The 25,745-nt window shown below is 42.6% G+C and overlaps 1 protein-coding gene across 1 annotated transcript; it reads right to left on the bottom strand.

The window, feature by feature from the left end:
* Positions 1-1,186: 1,186 nt before the first annotated feature.
* Positions 1,187-23,808, bottom strand: LOC310907952 (gamma-aminobutyric acid receptor subunit rho-2; the record flags this gene model as incomplete). The annotated part of the gene is made up of 8 exons (XM_083858536.1): positions 23,775-23,808; positions 15,791-15,858; positions 11,612-11,835; positions 8,188-8,270; positions 6,794-6,934; positions 6,412-6,564; positions 5,601-5,797; positions 1,187-1,495 (listed from the first exon to the last, which is right to left on the bottom strand). The coding sequence occupies exons 1-8, from the start codon at positions 23,791-23,793 to the stop codon at positions 1,187-1,189; spliced, it is 1,194 nt and encodes a 397-aa protein (XP_083714662.1). The 5' UTR covers positions 23,794-23,808.
* Positions 23,809-25,745: the final 1,937 nt, after the last annotated feature.

Below are 25,745 nucleotides of genomic sequence, written 5' to 3'. Positions count from 1 at the left end.
TAATTTTTTTTTAACCGTTAAGTATTTTTGTTTGCTTTTTATTTATTCTAACCTCAGTCCTGGCCCTTCACACTTCAAGCTCTGCCCCCACTGCTCAGCTTTGGCTTGGCAAACAGGTGTTCCGATGCACATAATCTCCACGGCAGCCAAAAAGTCATGGGATTTTCTTAAAATAAGGAGCACACAAACCTGAGCATCGCTGTCTTGCTGCTATCACATTTCTACATTTGGGTTTTGCTGTTGGTGTTGTTAGCAAAGGAAGGAGAGATATCACGGGATAGGAAAGAACTGCCAAGCACATAAGCTTGTTACAATGTTGTGCAGCAGCTTCAAAGGACTTACATTGACCTTGTACCCACAGTATTATTCTTGGCTATTTAATCTCTGACATGCCTCTGTTTCTGCAGAGAGGTTCTGGCAGGCATGTATCCCTTTTGATCCCAAATGCCTGAACAGAAGGGCATTGTGTTGATTGGGAGAGGCACACTGGGTTATGCAGTTTGTCTGTGGGCTGCACTTTGTAATTTAGAAAAAAACCCTGCTGACTCAGACATACTACCTGTGTTCTGTAACCAGCCCAGCTGATCCTGGCCAGCCAGCTGTCCTAAAGGACCTGATGAAGGTCTTATCCAGACAGAAAGCAGAATCTGTACCCTTTAAGGAGGTGTTCTTCACAAAACAATGGGAAAAATTATGCTTATATGCCAAAGAAAAAACAAAAGAATTTTCTCAAAAGTAGAGGAAAGTGCTCATTCAGTTTCCTGACAGGAGAAGCACTGTCCAGACTTCCCCACATAAATTGCATTTATTAAATTCCTTACAGCTCACACGAGCACTGTCTTTGGTTGTCCATTGCACAGCAGGCACCAGCAGCATGGCCAGCCCCAAAAAAGCATCCAGCACCTTTTGGGTGTATGGTGGACACGTATTTTCAAGTATGAGAAATGACATGTGTAAAGCAAACGGGAGCAAGGGGCTGGGCTGGAAACCAACCAGCACAGCAAGTTCCTCCACGAGGCCTGCACATGGAATTGCCTCCTGGAGCATGTGTCCTCCCATTTACCCATCAAGGAAACAATAAAATAATCAGGTTCCTAGCTTTGTGTCCAGATTAGACAAAAAAAAGTACCAACAAAAGAATGTTTCGTAGATGTCCTCTGACTCAGTCACTACTGTGCCAGCATGCTTAGCTAAAGACAGACCAATATATCAAATTGAAAAATATATAGGTGCCTGGGAATATTAATCTTGAATATTTATCAATTGCATGAGTGTTCTGGATGATGCGCAAGCCCACATGGCCCTTCAAGCCTCTCTTCCTTGATGAATTAGATTCATTGCTCAAAGCTAAATGCACAACCATCTTTTCTGGTTTTTCTTCTTCTGGTACCATCTGGTTTCTCGTATACCCTGCCAGGCTGTTGGCATCAGATTCACTGTAGTTTCCATCCAGCATCATAGTTTTCGAGTGAGGTATTCCACATGAACACGAAAACTAGGGACATAAACAAGAAATATAGCTGAATATTGGAAAAACATGTAAGCAACAGAAATTATGCCTTTCTATTAACAGACAGCTTGTAAACAGTTGAGTTCAAAATTTTGATTGAGATATTTTAAGTTTCTCTTTGAACAAAAAAGTCAGGGTTTTTGGGGGGTTGTTTTTTGGTTTTTTTTTTTTCTTTTTTTTTCTTTTTTTTTTTTTTTTTTTTTTTGCTTGTTTTCAAAAGGAAGAAACAGGGTTTATCTTCACTGCTTGGACAAGCAGCTTCAGAAAATATTAGAAAAATGCTTTAGCAGACATATAGTCTAAGCAAAAGGTTTTCTTAGGTGTCTGCTGTTCAACCTTATTGTCTTGAGATTCCTTATTATGCATTCCTTGTGTTTATAAATATTCATGGACAAGATGCAGTTTAATCTGTGGAAATGGCTTATGCAGTACATTCTATAGGAAGAAAAGGGCCAAGTTCTGGTTTTACAGATACACATGCTTTCTTCATAAATCTGATTTTAAACCAAGCAGAGGACCAGCCAAAAGTATAATGTAAAATCCCAGCTCTGTTGGAGCTAATAGCAAAGCTTCTATTGACTTCAGCAGCACCAGCATGCATCCCATAAGCCTAAAAGAATCCAATGCATGCAGATAGAATTTTGAATAGGAAATGCAGTCTTTGACCATTCAAAACCTTCAGCTTTCCTGCCCTGGCAATATGGATTATGTATTTGCATGCAATGAAAATGGGCTCCAAAATGTCCTTTCTGCTAGGAATTCCTGTCTCTGATTTCCCACAGACCAATTTCCTTACCTAATAATACTCCACCAACTTTGATGCATGGGTTTTCCAAGAACTTGTTTTCAAGGATATGTTCAGCTAAAACAAATGTATGTATCTGAATACATATATATGTAAAAATGTATATAACATCAATATGTAATATTCAGGATGCCATTGGAAAACCCTGCAGTCAAGGCCTTTTCTTCAAATTATTTAAACAACAGATCACATTGCTTATTGAAAACCTTAAAATCAACTTGAGGATTGTTTTCTGTGTTCTTGGCATAACCAAAAGATTTGGTATGAGCAGGTTATGTTCAGAAAAACATGACAAGTTAGTAGCCTGCTTAATTTACTTTTTTTGACCACTCTATGAGTACAACTGAACATCAACTGGGTTTTAAGACATACTTTTTTCTAAGCAGGCACACTTTGAAAAACCCACACCCCAAAATTAACAAAACCAAACCAAAACCAAACCAAAACCAGACTGTACCTCCCCAAAAAGAACAGCTGGGATTTAACCCCAGCTGACAAATAATCATCATGCAGTCCCTCAGTCAACCCACTTTCCCCCTTGGACTCCAAAGTGTTGTGGAGAAGAATCAAATGTAAAACTTCTAGATTGAGATAAGAACAGTTTAATAACTGAAATGTGTTCTATGGCGTAGAATATCGCTTTGGCTCATTTGGGTCACCTGTCCCAGTCATGTTCCCTTCCAACTTTTTTGTTTACCTCCTCACTGGCAGAGCATGAGACACAAAAATGTCCTTGACTCAGGATAAACAATTTAGCAACAACATCAGTGTGTTACAACATTATTCTCACACTGAATTCAGAACACAGCACTGTACCAGCTGCTGAAAAGAAACTAGTTCTATGCCAGCCAAAACCAGACCAATACCAAGCAACAACAACAAAAAACCACCACGGGGGAGAATTACACATCAGACTCTTTATATTGAACTGACAGGTCCAGGAGATGGTGGCTGGGTGTGAGGGACAGCAGTTACAATAACGAGCTAATTGCTGCAGGACTCAGCAGAGAAAGCAATTCTGCAGATTTACTGTCAGCCCCCAGGTCAAATTACAGTTCCCATGGCTTCGTCCACGTAGGATGACAGTCACTTCTATGGACAAGAGAGCCTGACGTGTCAGAAATCCATGTCCACAGAACCTAAAATTACACTCATCCTCACACAGGCACGTACACACAGAGGTGCAGTACATAATTTCACCCTGCAGGACTTTTAGCCTATGTCTACAATAATAATTCCAAGATTTCCAAACAGCTTCCTTGGACATGGGAATGTAGCTGACAATACTATTAAAGTGTCAGAAAGGTCTCTGGCCTCTCTCAGACCAGCAAGCACGGAAAAGTTCCCAGGTGGGAACTGGGAGTAAGCCACAGACCTTTTGCCACAGGCATTTCGCAGCAGCTCCTGTGATCTTGAGGGAGAGAAGGTTTAGTTTTCAATACTGCAATCTTTGTCCCTGGCACATTTAATTTTTTTAATGTAGACATAACATAGAGCTCTCTTCTGGGCAGTCTTACATATTCGTACTAGAACTTATGGAATCTTTCACAGGAGAGCAGCACTGGCTGACAAGATCTACATTTACTATGAGAAATGTCTCTTCTGCTTCTTCAAGTACTTCTTCCTCAAATAATGCTATTTATTATCTCTGTTCCCATTTCCCCTACTGAAGAATAATATTGTCACATGTTGAAGACTGGGTACAATATTTTCCCTTGTGTAGTAAAAAGGCATTTGCTAAATATAGAATTCAATGTACAGGACTCAATAAAGGGCAGATTTATGATATAAATAACAAGCTACACCATCACTGAGTGTGGCAAAATGTCCCAGAACAAACCTTCTTAAATTCATTTCCTCCCTCCAGTACAGTTGAAAACAAAGAAGAGTTTTTATCTTAAAAAACCCCACAGGTTTGTTCTAGGCAAGTCAAACTTAGCAAGGATGTTTCTTGTTATTTCCCATGACCTGCCAAGATGCCATATTATTTGGACATGGGATGCCTTATCAGGGCTGCCTAAAATCCCACAGACCACTGCTCACATGCAGCAAGTCAGACACACTGGAGTCACTGTGCTTGCACAGAGCATCTCTACCTTGTGTTGCAGAGAACTGCTGGGCCCCAGGTCGGGACTGGGGAGGGGCATAGGTAAATTAAGATACTCAGAACCTGTTCAAGCAGCTTTCCAGAATCATAATGGTGTTGAGAAGCCTTGAAGAAAAGTAAAATTTCATCACAGGAGTCTAGTAAATGTATCCAATTGTGGTTTTTAAAAATATATCTAATTACACTTTTTTACTGTATCTCAACTGAGAAAGGTGCTAGGCTGTTATGGGGCTTGTTCTGTTCTTCAAGAAAGTCATAGGGAGAAAAAGAAGGAAAAGAGAAGGACATGAAAAACCAAAGGAGCACTTCACAGAGGGAAATAGCATGCTTAAATTATATGAAAGATGATGTCTGCATTGGCATTTCCAAGAAGCTTGTACAAATTTCTCCAGGAGTCAAAGACAGTAGACTATCAGTATTACCAGTAGACTAATGCAGTGAGTTCCTACTGAGAACAAAGAAACTGTAAAACATGGTGATGTCCTGGGTGTATGGGGACCGAAAAAAATTTAGTCCCAAGCCTTAGTGTTCAAAAGGCAATGGTGCTTTGTTTAATCACAAAGAAGGGCCTGGAGATCTGTAAGATACCTCAGGCTGGAAAGGACTTCAGGGCATCTCTAGTCCTATATCCTGCTCATAGCAGGGCCAAGATGCTCAGGATGTATCAGGTCTGGAAACACTCCAAGGATGCAGGATAAGACCTTTCATACCACGTTAACAAGTACAAGCATAAACTTGGCCCAATCATGTTTGTGCTTGGTGATGGGGAACACCTCCACTATTACATCCATTAAATCCAGTTTCCAGAGTAAAGTTGTCTATAGAGGCAGGAAACTAATTTGCACCAAAAAACACCTTTAGCTTGCTAAACAGGAATCATGGCAGGTGCAAAAAAGTACTAGATTTTATACTTTCCCCTCTTGCCATTCCCTCACATTTCCAGGTTGAGCTCTTTCCCAGTTCAGATCATGCTCTCTTCTCTGATGTTTCTATGAAGATCCATAAGATCAAATCCTGTTTTTCTGTGTTAGCAATTCAGCCTGAGGTGGAGCAGTCTAAACAGACCCAATTACACACATGGTTGTCAATGTTTTCCCATTAACAGACAGTCAATACAAAGACCAGATCAGCTGTAAGAGAAAAAAAAGGAATAAGTGGATGACAAAAGTGCTTCTCACCCTCTCCCGCAGTTTCCTCTCCTTCCGCTCTTGCACTGTTGTCAGGTAATTCACAGCCGCGTATTCCAACACCGAGAGGAAGACAAACACAAAACTGACCCACAGGTAAATGTCCACTGCTTTGATGTAGGAAACACGAGGCATGGAGGCATTCACCCCAGTGATGATTGTGGACATGGTCAGCACGGTGGTTATCCCTGGAAAGAACCAAGAGAAGGAAATATTTCTGACTGATACAGTTCATAAGGGTCTCTACAGAAACAGAAATTATGCTCTACATGATGCTCTAAAAAATGTTCAGTATGAAATAAATGTGTGTAAAGTAACTCTTCTGCTAATGCAGAATTGTTCCCCTACCTACATTTTTGTGGTCATGATGGGTTGAGTTTTGAGGAGCAATGGAACAGTCAACATTTTGTATTTAACGAACAGCATTTAACTCCTTCCTTAAATTCCAGGGTTTAAACAAAATGCTGCTAAAACATATTTTTACACACCTAATTCTAAGATCAAGTCTGCTAAGAGCAGTGATGACAAGGACTCCTGTTTCCTAGCTGTACCATTCTGTGTTATGGCTTCATTTTTAAGACTACAGTGCTTTCTATCCTGAGGTACATAGAAGTGAGGAAGACTGCTAAATGATGAAGGACTTCAGACAAAGTGCAAGTTATACGTTATATTAATCATCAGATAAAATCCCCATTTGCTTGCACAATATATTTAACCATGAAAATGGGCAGTTCCCTTTCCTGCCAAAACCTTCACATGCAAAGCTTTCCACACAGCCATGGCTTGTTGTGGTTGCTCTCACCCAAAGAGACTCTGGCAGGAACTGCTCGTCGGTCGATCCAGAAGGACACCCAGGACAACATGACCATGAGAGTGGCAGGGAAGTAGGTTTGGAGCAGGAAGAAGAAGATGTGTCGGCGTAATGTGAAGTTTATATAGAGGCGATTGTACCACCCTTTGAGAAAGGAGGAAAGCCAGAATCAGTGAGAATAGCCTGGACAGCAGGTACAGAGAGACAAGATCTTTCTTTGGTTCTTTTCTTTCTAAGACTAGTAAAACAAGAAAGTGAGCTTTCAAAAGGACTGTGGAGACTGCACTTCGGTGACATAATCCCAAGAGCCCCCTCAAAAGCTCTTAATGCATTATTAGGTTTAGCAATAGTATGACATCAGAAAAGGTGCTACCTGTGCTACTGTAGAAAGCCAGTCTTGATGTGGTGTGGAATTTTTGTATCAAAAACTGAGACAAAGAAATTTTTTCATCAGTTTTCAGAGATTCATTCCCATTTTTCCAATACAGCATCAGATCTTCATCAGTGTAAGCATCTTAGGGAAAGAAGAAATACAATGTGATGTGACTTTAGCTTAGAGGTTCAATAAAAGTTAATTCATCCAGTGTTTGGCATGAACTAATGCCACAAATAAGTTTGCCAACAGCAAGGGAGTTTGAAAGATCTTGTAATATAATATACTGTGACAACAACAAAAATCCAGATTCAAAATTCAAGAAAACAAATCCTCTCTTTACTTCACGTTGAAACAACAGTTAGAATGGCACTCATCTGAACCTCACAGACTAAAAATAGATAATAGCTCAGGAAATATTCATGGGTAAAACATTTTAATTTAGAGAAAGAGGAAAGCATAGACACTCCAAACTATCTTAGAATGGCAAAAGCAAAAGGAACAGGTGAGAAGCATAAACCCAGAAATATGTTAAAAGTGTAAATTAAAAACGTACAGAATTTGTGCACTAAGTAACAGGAATGGGGAATGAGAAGAGAGTTACCAAGATCATCAGGGACAGGAGCACATGGCTTAGGGACAAGAGGCTGGGAGATTAGGGCTTGTTCAGCTGGGAGAGGAGCAGTCTGTGGTGGGGTCCAGCTGCTGCCCTGCTGACCCTCATGGAGAAGGTGGCAGCAACCTTTTCCCAGATGCTTTGACAAAATGGAGAATGAAAGGACAAGAGGCAAAGGATGGAAGTGTCAGCAAAGGATTGTTCCCAAGCAGGTAAAAGGAAACATTTTCAGGATAAGGGCTGTCAAATATTTGAGCCTGTTGCAGAGAAAAGTTCAGTGGAGCCTGAATTACCTTGCTCAAAACCCTACTGGACACAACCCCAAGGAACCCATCATAAATAACTCCCTGCTCTCAGCAGGGTATTGGAGCAGCTGACCTCAAGATCAGTGAAAATTATCCTCTGATTCTGATTCTGTTTTTGCAGAGGAACATTCAGTTAAATAGCTGGGAGGACCTCAAAACAACCAGATGTTAATCTTGCCATACACTGGAGAAAGTCTACAAAAAATCTTATTGTTCGCATTATTTTCTCCATCAAAGAAGCTGAGCCCAGATCACAGGTTCAGGATTATGTCATAGGATGTTTTCCTTGCAAATTCTGGTCCTGCAGCACAAGAACTAGATACACAATACTGCTGAGTCAATAGGACTCCTAGTTACTCTGATGAACTTTTTTTTCAGGCTCTAAAATAGACAGTATTCTGACACATGTCCAGTGAAATGTTTGTGCAGCCAGCCAAGGAGCACATCTAGCTAGAAACATGGATACCACGTACAGCTTTCCAGCTCCAAAGAACACGTCTGAGAGTCCAGGGGGAAGTGACTGAAGTCCATGTTGCACATTGCTGTCACTGTGACCCTAGAAATCGAAAATGAGAAAGAGCTGGTTTCTATGAGGAGCAATCAAGAGAGAATGTTATGGCAGATAATTATGCAGCAGCTTTTAAGCCAGAAATATTGCATGATAGCAAAAAATCCACAAGATAATGCCTACCAATTCTCCATGTTCAAGCTAGATGGATTATACACAGAAATTCCAAAGATAATTTTAATTTCAATATCTATCACGGAACTAAAGCACTATCTTGGACATTACTGTTATCCTAATGTCAGTACAGATATTTCCACCGTGTTTTATATCCAGCTACTTGCTTACAAGACTACAATGTAAAGTAACTTCACCATTTACATTTGACTATTCCCTTATGTGCAGTTTAATTAAGGTTTCCAAATTTTCCCCATTGCTCAGTTTCCTCTGTAGTCACCCCCAGAATGACCCTAGCCTGAGGAATATGACCATTTTTTTTGCAAGCCACAAAATTCCTTCAGTACATATATTATTAAGGCAAAAGCAATTTCTTACAGTTGTCAATAAATTCTTAATCTGAGAGGTGTATTTCTGGAGCAGGAGTTGTAAAATGGGTGCAGCTGGTTTTCAGCAATTTAGATTTGCTTCTGTTAAGTTTTTGACTTAGCTAAAAAGCTGCAGCAATCACAGCTCCAGCTTTTAAACTGGTCCAGTTGTGCACAATGTTACATAAGAAATTTTCCAGTGGGTCAGTGAACTTTCTCTTGCAGATGGATTTGCAGTGGAGCTTCCAAATTAGGAGGGGCAAATCAGCTGTGACTCATCATTTCAGAGGCCAACTTACGTTGGCTGTGACCATTTTCTAGATTCATTGCAGACGTTGATAAAGAACTTTTCCTCTCTTCCAGGGATTGTGCTCCAAATCCTACCCTGACCTGTGCACTCATCACCCCTGAAAGGCACATGCTGTTCATTTTGACTATAAATTACAGCAAAATTTTGCCATTTGAGTAAAATGGCAAAATGTTTTTGGGGATATGCTCCTGAAGGTACCCTGCCACAATGATCTCCCCTAACTGTGTGTAGCATTTAAACATTGTATAACTCAGTCTCATTAAAACGTGTTATTTTCTTTCCTCAGTGTCACCTGAACTGTGGCACAACCTGTGGTCAAAAACAGTTTGTTAGTCAGGGGCAGAAGAGAAACTCAGCTTATCAATATGATATTCCTCAATTAGAGTGCAGTGTCCAGGTGGCTTTGAAGGCCCAAGGCCCAAAACAGGAATTAAATGTTCCCTAGTCCAGTGTCAATCCCATGCAGACATCTCAAGATATCTGAGGGCATTCCCAGCACCACTGGACACTCATGCTTTTTCAGCTGGATATTATTCTGAGTATTCTAAACACCACCAAGCCCAAATGTCATGGAGATTTTCTTTCTCCTTGGATTTTACATATCAAATTATCAATTTAGCGCTTGTGAAATCAGCTGTGGTTAACTCACAGACTTCTCTCTTGCATGTAACATTAAAAAGTCACATCACCTCCTCAACAGATCACAGATGTAAACTTAATAGAAAACCTTTCCGAGTTTTTTAAAATCATTTTACCATAGCGGAAGTAAATAAGTTCCTGAAAGATCCTAGAACAGAAATCCTTGGCTATAAAATATTCAAAGGTCACTGTAAACTGAGAGCATGTTTTCTGTCCTGGGGAAATATCCCTTTTTTTGGCTCTTGAGCTTTTCTCCTCTGGCAGTGTGTTTTTCTCTGCTTCTCTTTTTTCATTCTTCTGAAAGAAATTAAATCTGCTGGGATGCTGATGTGAGCAGCCATAAAGGTGGCCTGGTTAGAAGGGGAAGCTACTGAGCAAAAAACCTGTCTGATGAAAAATATGGACAGAGAAAGGCTTGCCAGCCTGGGAACAAGACAAATCCTTGAGTAGCACAGCTGGCCTCTTTGACATGCAGATAGGGTAGCTAGAAGCTGGAGACATCCTGAAACACCATCAATAACTGCCAAAAAACAAGTGATTTAACAGGCATTTTATTGTCAGAAAAGGTACTTGAGAATAAAAAAGGGTCTGAGAGAACAGAAAACATCATTATCTATTGGCTGTCACAGGTGAAAAATAAAAATTAGCAGCATCTATTGCCTGTTCAAAGTGATGGCATCCTACACCCTCTTATCTTTCTGGATATAAGGAGGCCGTAATTTTTATCCAAAATGAAACCTTCCTCTGAGACATTTCCATGCTGCACATACTTTTCTGTTCCCTAGAAGGTTGAATTCAGTGCATGAACTTTCTACCAGTGCTTGGACACCTGCCAAAGACACCTGGCTGACTCCACAGCCTGTGACTCACAGCATCTCTGAAATGAGACTCTGCAGTCTCACTGGTCCCCTCCGAGCCCACTTTGGAGGCCGTTTCAGTTTGTCCTTCCATCGGTTGGATGATTTGGGTCACTTGATGGTGGTATCACTTGATGCCAGTACTGTGCACCCACACAAACTACCTGTCCTATGTGTACCTGAGGGTATATTGTGGATGAGTTGCTCCACCAATGTAAAGTAAATACCCTGTTTAGTTATTGGCTGTCGCCACATGATTGATGGATGCTAAATTATTGATTGCTGATAGTAATTTGCAGTAGTGTGATATGGATATATAGTCACTTTATTAATCATGGGTATAGTTGCCAGTGGTGATTTTGTGGTAGTTTACTTGCTAGTGGTGATTTTTGTGGTATTTTTGATAATCTGTAATAAGGTAGAGAAGTTTAGAGGATTAAGCCTTCATGTCCTTGTGCATTACAGAATCCTGAAAACCCAGTCACTATCCGTGTATATCCACAGGATGGATAACCCTCCAGGTCATGACAGGCATCCCTCAGGATTCTTCCAGCCAACAAATCTACTAGAAAACCAAGATGTCTTTAATACTGCTATTTCAGTTTCAATAAACTTAAACATTTACATCAACAAGAAAGTACCACAACTAAAAAAAAAAAAAAAAAAAAAAAATCTAGACAAACAAGAAGGAAAATAGGATAATTGTAGAGGTCACCATCTGGTATATCAGCTGCTTCCAGTTTAATCACACACTGACCCTGGGATGAACATTCCTGCTTGACTAAGCCCTCCACTGACTGCAAAGAGTTGGGGGCATGCTCCACCCAGGAGGAGATTATCCTGTTACTGCCCACAGCATGGTTTCTCAGAGCTTCCTGCAAAGCATTTTGTACTGTATATTCTGGAAACAGGGCTCTACATCAGCAGCAGGAGTAGCAGGATTGACAGGAGCAATCCTGGCGACCATGAAAGTCAAGGCCAGAGCAAACCTGGCAGGAAAGGCCCAGGGGATGCTCAGGGGAAGCAGGGCTGCTCCGTTACCTCATGCTGTAGAGGACGTGCCCATCGGGGAACACCCGCAGCATGATGTTGTCCGTGGTGGTATCATGGATGAAGGACCTCTTGGAATGCACAAAGAAGACATCGGGGACCCAGATCTTCTTCACCAGCCTGCCATCAAAGGTCATGCTCTTGTTGTTGGTGCTGGGAAACGAGAGACGCTCATCCTTCCAGTAGTGCCTTAAGTACAAGGTCATAGTGAAATCCTTCAGAAAAAGGAAGAGAGTTCTGTCAGTGCTGCACTCTACAACTAGGACACACCAGAAAGAAAACTTACTCCCACCAGATAGATGAGATCTCTCCACTCACAACTCCTGATTCTTTCCTAGGTGAATGCTCTCTGTCAGTAGATTTTTCTGACAAAATAATTTCAGCCGAAACAAAGCATAGCCAAGTAAAGAATTCATTACAGTACCTAGTAATGTTCAGTCCCAAACAGGATATAAATTTGCCCCAAGAGAAGCAACACCCTGCAGAAATGATTCTTCAGTTCTGGCAAAAATTATCTTACAGGACTATGGCAGCAATAGGACGATCAAGAGGAAAAACTGAAAGTTATCTTAAGGTTCAGGCTGAACACTAGACAATTTATCCCCAAAAGGACTAAATTGTTGCAAACAGCAACCAAGTGAGGGAACTTTGTTTCCTGCCATATAAGTGTGTAAAGAAAGCTCCCTTTTAGGCTTGCTTATGGGGCAGGATCTTCAGTCACATAAAGGAAAATGTTTGTTGATCCAAACCTGGCAGCTGCTGCTTTTAGAGCTGAATCTACTCTCATGCTGAAAGACCAAATACATTTATTTTCTTTATATTCCCAATTAAGCAAGTGATGGGAGCTGCAGCTGCCAAGCCTGAGCAGGCAGCAACACAGGCCAGGGTCTCTCTCTAACCATGTGGCAACTGTTTTCTCAAACCACAACCAATCAGTTTGGTGACAGTGACAATCAGTTACCCTGACTCTCTCCTTCAAAAGGCTGTCTCACAGCAGCCTTGCAATGCCAGTAGGTTTTTCATTCATTTGTCAAAGAAAGCTTTAGTGCCAGTCCTCACCTTGCTGCCTGGCACAGTACAGAGCTGGCCAGACAGTTACCTCTCTGACCATGGCAGAGATTGGCCAGGGGGACACTTCTGCACACCCATCTGCAGATTCCCACCTTATCAGGCTGGTCCCAGACTCCCTCACTGCTCATGCCAGGGATGCTGCCAGCTCCTGTTCCCTACTGGACACTGCCCACTTTTCCCATACATCTATAGTCCCAAAGAAACACTTCCAGCAGCTACTGCCACTGAGGCAGTAGAAGAAGAATCAGCCTCAGGGGCTGGACATCAAGCTCATCAGTTTGACAAGAGCTGGGAAAAAGGAAACCAAGGAAGAGGCACAATTGCTGCTTTCTTAGGAGTCAGTGCAAGTTATGGTAGAAGTCAAAAAAGGAGTAAAGATCGAAGTCAGGGTCAGATTCAGGGTCACCAGTTTTTTGGCCATGACATGAGACAGAGGGACATGGAACTCCAGGAGAGGAGACCATTGTCATGGTTTAACTCCAGCCAGCAGCTCAGTACAACACAAACTTGCTCACTCCTCTCTCCCACCACCTCCAGCCAACGGGATGGGGAGTAGCTCAAAAGAAGTTCGCTTGAGATAAAAACAATTTAATCATTGAAATAAATAGTAATAAGAAGAGTAATGAAAAGGAAGATGGAAAGAGAGAGAGAGGAAAACTCCAGAAAAACAACTGATGCACTATACAGTTGCTGGCAGATGCCCAGCCTGTCCCACAGCAGTGATCATCCCCTCCCAGCCAACTCCCCCCAGTTTATACACTGGATATGATGTTCTGTAATGGGGAATATCCCTTTGGCCAGGTCAGGTCAGCTGTCCTGGCCATGCTCCCTCACAGCTTCTTGTGCCCCTCCTCACTGGCAGAGCACGAGACACTGAAAGTCCTTGACTCAGTGTAAGCTCTGCTGAGCCACAACCGAAACACTGTGTTATCAGTATCATTCTCATATTAAATCCAAAAACAGCACTGTACCAGCTACTAAGAAGAAAATTAGCTCTATCCCAGCCAAAACCAGGACAGCCAGGCAGCCTGAGGCTGTGGCTGCAAAATGCCTCTGGGGAGCTCCATCATCAGAGCACAGGGGAACAGGGACCATCTGCCAGGCACCCTCAGCTTTGCTTACAGCCACCGTAGAGGAGGGGGAAGAGACTGTCTGAAGGCACAGCACAGGAAGGAACTCACTGCTTTCCAGGTCCCCCCTTTCCCTGTCCTACCAGACAGGAGCTTCTCATCTTTCGCCTTCAGCCCCTCTCTCTCTCCAAACAGCCAACACTGTGGCCTCTGCAATGGCCAACCCTCCTCTCTCTCTTATGGCCAACATGGTGCAGCAAATGCTGCAAAAACACAGAGACAAAGTGGCAGCTGACAACAGCTTCTAAGTATAAAATCCAACCTAAGGAGTCTTTTCCATGGCATGATTCAAAAGAGGCAGTGTACTGACCGCTTGTTCCTTTCTGGCCAGCACACAATTTACAAGCAAGAAAAAGGGTTTATTTCAGCACTCACAAATAGGAAAGTCCCTTGGAAAATTACAGCAAACTGGGAGAATGATAGTACCTGTCAGAGGCACAGCAAATGACTCTACACAAGTACCTCAATTTTGGCAGCATATTTCATGTTTGCTCCATTCTCCAGGCAGCCTCAAGGGTGTCCTGCCACTGCACACAACAGCAGCCCATCCACATCAACCAGACAGGCACCAGTTCTAAATCCACATGCTTTAAACAGCCCCTGGCTGCTCCCACTGTCACACACAGTCTGGCAGATACAGTGGGTTGTGGCTTGGCTGGTGATGCCTCAGTCTGGTCCTTCTTTGGGGCACCAAGTGCCTTCTCAGGCAGTGACAGGACTGCCCAATCCGGGGTACCTGATGTTCAGGGCCACTTCAGAGCAGCTTGAAACAAGCCCTGCCGGCAGCTCTGCCGTGCCTGCAATGGAGAGACAAGGAGGGCACCTGCTGCAGGCACAGCCAGCCCCAGTCCCCTGGCCACTCTCCTCCCTGCAAACACCCATGCTGGAACAGTCTATTGGGAAAAACACACCAACATAACTCAGACTGACCTAAGAGAACACTCTTCCACCCCAAATATATGTCAGCAACTCTGTAGGAAGTACTTGTCATGAGGTGGGAAAATAGGAATTATCAACAGCCAAGGGAGAGAACTGACCTTGAAGACTTCTGACACGCAAGATTTTTGTTGAATCCTCACAGAAAGCACTGCGAGTTATTTACTTGCACAATTAGGCCTCTTTGCTGCTCTGACATTATCTTGATATATTAGAGCCCCAGTTCTCCTCCTGGCAGCCGTTTCCTGTGCTGGCAGCTCCCTCCCACACACCTCACTGCATGCATACCCCCAAACCCTCTCTTTCAATATGCAGGCAGGCAAGCTGCCTGGTTTTAACCATAGACCATAGAATAGTTTGTGTAGGAAAGGACCTTTAAAGGTCATCTAAACTAACCCCTCAAAAATGGGATGAAGATGTAATTACACCACATTAAAAACACTCAACCTAAAGCTCTTCCTTTGTCTTTATGTTATGTCTAGACCACAAAAGGTGCACAAGAACACGGGGGGAAAGGCAAAAAGAGGAAGGAGCCCAGAAGCTTCCTCTTTTCCTCTATGTTCCCCTTTCCACTTCTCAAGTGTTTTTATTCCATTTTCTACAATTAAAAAAAAATCACCGTGAAATAACCCAAAACCAAACAGTAAAGCATGTGTGAGCACTCGTGAATTGAATGGTTCCCTAAGGAAGAAAATTTCTGCAGCAAGCACAGCTTATATGAATTTTATCATATATCTTCAAACCTTCATATGCAGCTGCTTATATTTTTAGTTGTGAAAGGTCTTTCACAGCACTGATTATTCTCCCATTCAAGGTCCCTTTTCTGTTCATGCTTTTAATCTTTGTCTGGAGGTAGAGTTAGGACTTTGATCACTTGGTTTTATGAAGTCTTTGGTTCTGATTATCAGCCTCTTTGAATTTCAGAGATGCTGCTATTACTTTCATCTGACCAATCATTACAAGCCCACAGGTTTCAAGTCAGAAGGTCTTTTTATGACTAAAAGTAACTGAGACTTAGAAGAGGATTACGTACCATGTCAACCTCAGAAATACTGTCCAAGCTTTCAACTTGCACATCCACCCCAACAGGAATTGCAGGGCCTGGAAGAGAATGAGATTTACATATGTAAATAAATGTTCTTTCATATCATCTGCATTTAATTTGCACTTCTAAGGTGACATGAAAACATTTCTGAGCTTATGTTGTACATTGCTGTCAATGGTTCTTCAGGAGGAGGCTGGGGAAAGAGTGAAGAACCATGTAAGTGTCTTTTTGAAACATTGAATTATCTTCTCCTTGCCATATGCTGCAATGTTGACACTTTGCCAGTTGATCCAGAGCTTGGATGAAACAGTTGCCTATGTTTGTAAAAACTGAGCCATGCCATCTTAAAATTTAGGCCTTGATGAACAAATTTGGCCCCAAGGACAGGGGACTGAAAGGAAGACATGAGCTCTTCTTTGGAGGTTTCTCATTTTTTACTGACAAGGCAAGCCACATTAAATCCAAGAGCCCATCACCATTTTGATTCTATTCACTGATGATATTGCTGATTTTCCACAGTAGTTTTAAAATTAGCAACCAAAGAGTTCACAAAGAGTAAATGAGCAGAAAGCATCCCATAATGAATGCACATTCATCTATTACTAGAAAATCTGTATCAAAACTTCACTGTAGATTGCTGCTCATTAATGACTAGGACTTACTCAGATGACTCAAGATCCCCATAGTGTGCCCTCATACACCTTTTCCCAAATTCTGATAAGTGATAAGTGCCTACTGAGACAAGTACACCAAGCATGACCCAGCAGGGTAACTCAGCAGGGACTGCTGAGGAACAGTCCAGGTGGATCCAGTGTTGCCTGGTGCTCTCAGTGTGGCAGTGGGTCTCACTGATGACCCTGTCCAGGGCGTGTCACCAGCCTGGGCACTGTCAGTGACACAGACGATGTCAAAGGAAGCAGAACCTCTGCAGACATGTCCAGCAGAAATTAATTTTCTAGAGACCATAGTGGCCTCCATGAAGATTTGCAAAGACTTTTAGCACCTAGATTTTGAACCTGATTAGCAGTCAGATAGTTTGTAAGATGCACCACAATCCCTTTGTGGATTCAGACCCATATTTGCAGCACCACGAACAGCAAGGCCTACTGAATGCATACATTTAGCTAGAGTAGCATCTTCCTCAAGACCACATCAAAGCTCTGAATGCACAACAAATTTAACCAGAGAGCAGAAATGGTGCTGAGAGAGCAGCACACTTTTTCAATCTGCTATCCATCCTGCTCCTGTACCTGCAGCAGCACCCACACATCTTCAGGGCTTTTGAACACAGCCTTATGTTTGCCTCTGCTGGAGGAGGAAGAAGCAGCAGCTCAGCCTCAGTAGGAAAAGGGTGATCCCCATGCCCACGAGACAAGCTGCAACCAGCCCCAGTGTGGGTTTGCCAGGGCTTTGATAAGCCAGCCTCACCTGATTACAGCAGAGCACACTGACAGTGGCACTGTCCCCTTCCCACATGCACAGTTCCAGCCTGTCATGCCCATGGTGTCTGTCAGCAGCTGTGCTGGGAACAGGCACCCTAAACAAGCCCTGTGGAGTGGGACCAGGCTCCCCAGAACCACCAAATCCAGTTTAAGTGACTGCTGCCCCCAGCAATGAAGCTCAAACCTGGCTAACTCTGAGATGACTCCCAGATCCTTATAAACACCTACGTGTCACATTCAGACACACAGCTCTGCACTGCATACTTTAAAAAAATGGCCAGCGACCATTTGCAACCAAGAGAAAGAATTTTTCTATGATATTTCTCTCTTGCTCAGTAAAGCATGCTTTGGTTTGTTGGGATACTTTTTAAACAAGGTAGGAAATTGCACTGTATCTGTGGTGACAAGAGACATTTTGATGTGCAGTACGATCAATAGAGAAACAGCACAAGCTGAAGGCTGTGTGCCCAACACATGCTGGGCAGCCCCCCACAACTTCCAGACTGCAAGAGAGACTCCCTGTGAATGAATTCTTAATTTAGCCATGATTCAGGAAATCAACACCTGCATAAAGTCTATTTAACTGCTGCTATTTAATGCTTCTCTGAACACTAATCACAGATTTAAAAAAAAACCCCAAAACCCAAACAACTGAAAACCAAACCCATAAACATAAGAACACTGCCAAGTTGGTATCTGTTCTGCTCTCCTATTCCTACCCTATCTGCTCTTGAAGATAAAATACTATGTCCTTAATTTTGTTCATGTTCCTGCATCAAACACTCAACCAGAAGTTATCTCACTGCAAGGACCAAGCCTAAGGTTCAGTCTGGAGCTGACACGAAGATTTATTAAACCTAAATTAAAGGGTGTTCCATGTAAAGCTGGATGGACTGGAAAGCCCTTGAGAGAAGGGGTCCAAGTCTGGATTAGGTGTCTTTTCTGGAGTTAATCACAAATTTGGGGGATAATAAAAAAGTAATTGTAATAGAGAGAGGGAGAAATGATTTAAATGCTGGACTCAAATGTTTAGTGCTTAATACAGAAATGTAAACATGAGTAAAACCAGTGTAAAACCAATTTATCAGCAGAAATATTTACTCTGCCTTTTTTGAGCAAACTCCTACTACAATCAGCAGGAGTAATCACTTTTTCCTTTTCCCTGCTCCTCATTCATCATCTGAGGCTGAGGCAATGAGAGAGCACACAAATGGGAATGAGGATATGTTGAGACACCAAGACCTTTTGGAGGAGGTTTAGACAAGAAGATGGACTGAGTGGAGAAGGGTGAGTGAAGGCCCAGTGAGGACAGTGCAAATGTTGCTGCCTGTGAGGTAATGACAGGAATCAAATGAGCACCAAGTTCTGCTCCTGCTGATGAGCATAAGTGATAATGATAATTGCATGTTCACTTGGCCCATCACTCTACAAAACTTCAAGTAAGATGCAGTTTTGCAGAGGTCCTTGATGCAAGGAACATTGAAAGTGCATGTAGCTTCTGAAGCAAAGCAAAAGCTCTCTCTAGAAATTACCTCTTTAAACCACAGAAACAAACCCTGGGTTTCCTTGACGATCGTGTTGGCTACAGCACATACCATTGAATTAAATGGCTGTTGATCAGTCAGAGAGAAATGTCAAGAGATCTTTAATCTCACTAACCCATGGAGTCAATTAGGAACTGCTAGCTTTTTAATCCTGTTCTTCTGGGAACTGAACAGTTGAATCACAGAGGCTCAGGGTGTTTTGCCAAATTCCTCATCAAATGCCACTAGGGATGAGCAGAAAGAAAAAACCCTCTGTATTGAGAGAGAGCAGAGTATGATGAGAGTGTGAATGTGAAGAAAAAAGAACAGCTCACACGGTATATGACAAACTGAACTGGTAGACAGAACAATTAACTTTGATTATAGCATTAGATTCAAAAAAGCCCTCATCAACCAGTCTTTCTTTGCCATTAAAAATGTTTTAACAATATTCACCTTTTCTTCAAAAAGAGGAAATATAGAAGGATCATCTTAGAGAATTATAAGCAACAAAAGACTTGAGCATGTTAACACTGGAGAGATCTCAAAGCTCAGGCTCATCTTTAGGATGTTCACTGCTGGACAGGAAGCTAAATGGATCCGTGTGAAAGCTGGGGATATGGCTGATAAAAGGAAGCAGTGCTGCTTTGCTCAAAGCCTGCAGTCCAGCAGAGTTTTTTCAGATCACACTTAAAAAATCTCTGAAAAGTATCAGCCAGATTAATGGAATTTTGGGTTGGTTCTGGCACAAAGAAGACTTTGTGGCTTGTTTCATACTGCAAAAACTCCACTTTGAGTATCAAACTCTGCCCCAGATTGAATGGGATGTCTGGCCTTGGGCTGACCTCTCCAGGGAACCCAGGAGGTTTCCACAAATCCCTTGCAGGAATGGCTTCAGAAGGAGCCCAACATTAAGGCCTGTTACATCCCACTGTGTTTCCACACCTAAAAACATCAACCAGTGAGCAGCACGGAAGCTTCAAAGTGTGAGACAGTTCCCAGTCAGAACTGGGCACACAAACATGGTTTTTATTTCTGAACACTGGAGCAGGATTTGGAAGATAGGGAAGAGAATGCTACCATGAAGATGCCTGGAGTCAGTTTTCCACTCCAGCTCTGAGACTAGAGCTTTGTGACATCTCTTTAATTTTTCTCTTTGGCAGTGCTTTCAAAGGCTCGTTGTTTCTCTTTGAGACAGTGCCCACTCATCTATCTTTGAAGGAGGGAGGCAAATGAAGGTCCTGGGAAAAAAATATGTACATGGGAAACAAGTAAGTTTAAGATTTATGTATTGACAGGTACCTCATGCACATCCAGAGAGACTGAAAATGTCCATAAGAGATCCCATGTCTGCAAGATGCAAAACAGCTTTCAGTGTAATTTTTGTGTGTGTGTGTGTGTGTCTGTGTATTTACTTTTTATTTTACTTTTACTTTACTGTATATTTACTTTTTAATGAATGTGTATCTGATTGGGACCTCTTAGGGTTGGGCAGCTCCCAGGCAGCCAGCGCCAGGACATGCTCATCACCTGCCTGATGACTGCAGGCCTTTGTCCCTCTGCATCTCACAGGCAGCTGCTCAGCAGCAGAGAAGCAAGTTCTATTCCAGCCCTTGTCACCAACACTCAGTGAACTACTTGTGCTTTATTCACCCCACTGCCCATCCATCCTGGCAAAAGCACTGCTCAGAAAGGGCAGCAGGGACCAGCTGACATTAGGCTACTCGGCTATGAGCAAATATAATAAAAGTAAAGCATTAGGCTGGTTCTCAATAAAGAAGATACAGCTATTTTAAGTATCAACTAAAGCTGCTTATTCACAGGCTCCCTGTAAAATACGAGATGTCATAAATGAAATGCTTAAAATGGGCGTTTAAGGAAGGCAGCAAAACAAACATTTACATAATCTTTAAATATTAATAATAGTAAATAATACCTGAACATCTGCTAGCTAGAACAAGGTCACTGACATGGAGATAACTCCCTAAGGGTCAAAAAACCCTGCAGTCCCTTTTAGCTTGTGGAGGTCTTTGACCATCAGCAAAGCAAAAAAACTAAATTGTCATTGCCTCTGTACCCAATTGCCTGTCTCTAATGGGCTGAGGACAGGCAAGACAACCATGTTTATTGGGCTGTTAATAACACAACTTATACAACATTTGTTTGCTCACTTGCTCTTTACAAAGATACTTCTTCTTGAAAAACCCTTCACCTTTGTCTAATACCATTTTTTTTTTTCATTTCACCTTGCATAACCTCAGCCTGCTCTGCCCAGTGGTGATAACTGTGTTGGGCTGGCAGCTTGCTGACTGTCCTCTGCAGACCAGCAAGAGTCACTGTGGCCACCATGAAACAGCTCATACCCTATACCCTTTTTAGCTTAAGGTGGAGTTGCAGGCTGGCCCACCAAGCTTGGGAACCATCAGCAGTAGTGGGTTTCTTTTAGTCTTAATGCCACTCACAAGTTACTTATGGGTTGTTGTTTTTTTTTTTTTTTTAATTTTCCAGAAGTGAGGTGCCTTTCCCACCTGCAAGGTAACATCAAAGGCCCAATGGAATGTCATAGGGCTGGAATCTCAATTAGGCCAGAGAGAGTCTTAGGGCAACAACCAGTTACAATCACTTGTATCCCACAGGCTCCTCTTCTCCACTTCTGCAGTACAAAAGTCTTTTTATCCTCCACAGGTCAGACCACATCAGTTTGACTGACATTGCCACAGGAAGAAGCTGGAAGGACTCATGGTGCATGGCAAATCACTGCGACTGCCTGACGAATAACATTACAGACAAAACTATGAGAATCACCTCTTACTAGAATTTTTTTCCCTTTCCTTCATGGTTTCTTTCCATTAGGCTTATCATCTGTCACTGCAGCTGAGCAAGAACCTGTAGCACCTGCTATCTCTGTGCATCTCAGTCAGGCTTTCCGAGGCTGGAGTCTCAACAAAGCTCTTTCTATGCTTTGCTCCTCATCACATGGAATTTCAGTGCAACTTTGCTAATACCACACCATAGTCCCAAGAATCTCTGGAAGTTAAGAAGGCTTTAAGCAAAATTTTTAAAAAGTGTATCATGTTTTTCCTTTACAAAAAAAGGAACCTTCTCAGCAAAGGCTCTTAGAGTATTTCTCAGTTTTATAAACGTTATTCCAAATTTTGGCTCTAGAAGAATCTTGATGCCGTGATGGGGGGTAGCATGGGAAAACAGGGCAAAAAAGAGATTAAAATGCAGTTCCATTAACACTAGAAGAATGACTGTGTAATTATGTGTGTCTGTTTGGTGTGACCTGTGCTCAAATGCACTTTTCAAGGACCCTGATGAAAATACAATGACACAGATGAAAATACAGATGTTTCCAGAAATACAGTGCAGTGGTGCCACTGGGTGCTAAACCATCAGCACAACAGAACAAAACCCCCCAGCTTCTTCCCAAAACAGGCATGATGCCCTGACATACATCCAGTTGGGGAAAAAGTTAAAAAATCACCATAGTTCCCCAGCTGTCTCCAACTGTGTCAAGGTAGGGAGTCCAAATATCCTCCCAGAGAAGCCGTGTCACCCCACCCATCAGACCAGCGGGTCTTTTGTCCAGAGGATTGATCAGCACCTTTAGTTTGGTCATTTCAGGCACTCAGAAGTCAACAGCCAAGCTCCAAAAATTGAGGTTGGCTAAAAAAAAAAATCAGAAAACCTAAGACAGCATCCTCTCACCTTATAACAGGGTAGGGCATACCTGGCACTTAGGGACACATGTGCACTTTGGTGAATTCACACTTTTACAGCTGATTCATAAAGAACCCCAGTGCCCCCAGAGCCAGCTCCCAGCCCTCACCCCTGAGCCTCAGCTGTGGCCAGAGCTCTGTGCGTTCCCACCACCCCAGGGAGATCTGCCTCTGCTCCACCCAGAGGGCAATTTAGGGCAAACTCTTCAACCCTGAAAGTAGCAGATCAAGTTTTTCACTGATTAGAAAGAATTTACCTCCAATTTTTGGGCTGGACTACCACTTGCTGGTAAGTGGTAGTCCAGGGGCAGTAAGGGGGCAGGAAATACTAGTGATGACAGGTTTTGAACTCTGGAGTGTGAAAATATATATAAATATATAGCAGGGGTCAGCACGGTGCTCTCAGAATGGCACATCTTCACTGACAGGCAAGAAACATCTTTTCAGCCACGCCAGGAACGGGCAGGTCTGAGAAGCTCTGTTTTATGGACCAGGTGCAAAGGGCACAACACTCATGTGTCCCACTGGGTAGGAAGAGGTAGCACTTCACCCTAGATGGCCAATTGACAAAGGATGCAGTATTAGTCATTCAGTGAAAATGCAGAAAACTCTTCCCTTAGCTCTGGAAGGATTTGATTATTGACATAATCAGAAGAGGGACTGCCACACTGGTATTCCAGCAGTTTTTGTTCAGGTACCCTCTTTTCTCTGCAGTAGTGAGTCAAGAAAGGTCAGGCAAGCACATTCCTGTAACTGGGTGTAACCAAAGTCAGAAGTGAAGCTGGCAGAGGTCTCCCATCCTACTCTCTTATTTGCTTATGAGAGTTTGAGACAAGACTTTTTTTCTGGACAAAAGTATTCCATTTTCTCCTAGTAATGATGGGCTGTGATCCACCCAATCAGTTCTTTACTTTGCAATTTAATCACATCAGCTGAAAAGCTCATTGCAACTTCACAACCACAAGTAAATATTAAAACCTGCAGTTTGTTCCTCTTCTCAATAGAGTGAAACACTTACTGGGAGGGTCCAACCTGAGCTCTGGGGAATGCCAGTCAAAAAGAGAGTCAACTGCTGCAACAGGAAGGAATGTAGGAAATGTACAGAGCACAGGAAGCAATGAGATGAGCATGAGGCCTCTCTGAATCTGCACCAAGTCTTTTGCCTTCACACTGATGCATCTGGACAGAGGTTTGTTAGCTTGGTTTTTAATTAGATTGCTAATTGGATAATTAGATTATTCTTAATTAGATGAGCATGAAATCAAGAGAACCATTTTATCCTCACCTCCAAAGGCCGGCCGCATGGTGAAGTCATGTTCATCGACTCTGAGAAGCTGGTCTGTCTTTCCTTTCCAGGCTTTGGTCAAGTCACGATTCTTCTTAAAGATGTGACTGCAAGAGACAGCAATGGCATTGTTCTGATGTCTCTGTGCCCAAGTGCCACAACTGCCAGCCCCATTTTGGAGCCACAGGAGCAGCAGCTTTGCAGGCACAGTCCCGGGGACAGTGGGGAGACTGCCAGCACCAAAACACAGACACAGTGCTGCCTTTCCACAGCACTAACTCAGACCTTTGTGCCCCACGGCAGCCCTGCTCCCTCTGCCCCTTCCGAGGACATGGTGTTCCCTCTGCCCCAGGCACCCTGGCTCCCAGGGAGGCACAAGGCAAAGAGCACAGCATCTCACAGGGCAGCTGCATGCAGCAAATGCTGCAGCTGAGAGCAAGAAGCAGTAGAAGCAGCTGGCTGCCCCACATTACCTGGCCAGGATTTGGCCAGGTACCAAGACAACGTTGTCATGAAAAATCTCTTTTCAATGCTGGTCACGCAATGTCATACACTACTTGGAAAGTGCCCCGTGAACTTCACCAATTCAGTGCCAGCAGTTTGTGTGGACAGAGGGTCTTCTGGCTTTCAGCAACAACAAAACCACCCATTCCTCCCCACAGCAGCAGGAAGAGAGGAGTTTTATCTAAAGAAGCCTTCAGTCCCTCACTTTCCTGAACATTAAGGTAGGAAAAATTCTAACTTTTTATTTGAGGTATTGTATGATAACAGTGGAACAAGAATGACAACAATCCCCTAAGAAAAGTGAGAATAGTCACTAAAATCATATAAGAGGATAACTAACCAGCAGATAAACAAACTGCATGCACTTCTGGAAGAAAATCCAGATCAGCATCCCTGACTGTTCTCCAGTGGTGCAAAGGGAAGACTTGGACCATTAAGGTTCCTCAATCCCTTTGCTCTGGACATAAGAGCTGATGACATTGTAAGTACTGCTGCAATTAGCTGGTTTCTAGTAACTTACTAAAAATAACTATGATCAATAGAAAGAACTTTATACAAAAGGTTCATGTTCCTTTTCCTGTATGGAGGAAATATTACTGAAAATAAAGAACAAAAAATCCTGGAGGAGAAATATAGAGACTACTTAGGCTTAAAGTCTTGGTCAAGAATTCAGAACTTACAAAACAATCACCCCACTTGTAAGTGTAGGTAGGAAAAGGGATGTTCTTAGCTTCATTAAAATATAAAGCACGGTAAGTATGAGCCAAAGGGAGCATAAATCACGAAGCAGAAGAAAAGTTTTCCATCAGAGCACATATTTCAAGAAAGAAATTATGAAACCTAAAGGGTGTTGATAGCTGCTGCTAACATCAATAACCCATTTCCTTGCAGTAAGAAGGTGAAAAAGAAGCAACAGATTTTAAAAATAATTATATCAAATAGATGTTTTGAAGGAATATAACCCCTTGTACCCCAGGGCACATGCTACATAGGAAAAGTTGGATCTCCCTCCAATTTGGTTGATTTGCACTCCTGTTTCATTTGGGATGTCAGAGCTTCTCTCCCTGTTGGCTGAGAGAAAGAGCCAGCCGGAGCAAGCGCCCTCCAAACAAGGCTGCATTAATGGCTACCTAAAAGCAGGGGTGTAAAACCAAGCACAGCCACTAATGGGAATGGTTGGAGGCAAAAGTTTAGCTTTTAACTGCTTGCTGCAGGGGGAAAGCTTTGTTTCGCTGCAAAGTTAGGGCTGCTGCCAAAGTGATCCACTTCACCATCCGCTACACAGTCTTTGTGTCCAAAAAGCTGGAAGTCTGGAAAAAGGGTCTTGATCAAAAGGTTGCTTGACTTTAATTATCGGGGAAAAGCCAAAGTATCCGTGAATTTTCAATCAAGTCCTTCCCCTCGAAGAAGGGGAGAATTAAAAATCCAATAAAACATTGGATTGCACATTGTACAAGGAATGAGTAC

The sequence above is a fragment of the Zosterops lateralis genome (assembly GCF_965231275.1).
Source record: "Zosterops lateralis genome assembly, chromosome: 3".
NCBI lineage: Eukaryota > Metazoa > Chordata > Aves > Passeriformes > Zosteropidae > Zosterops > Zosterops lateralis.
The sequence above is the reverse complement of the archived record's forward strand: the minus strand, read 5'-3'. Positions and strand labels throughout refer to the sequence as shown.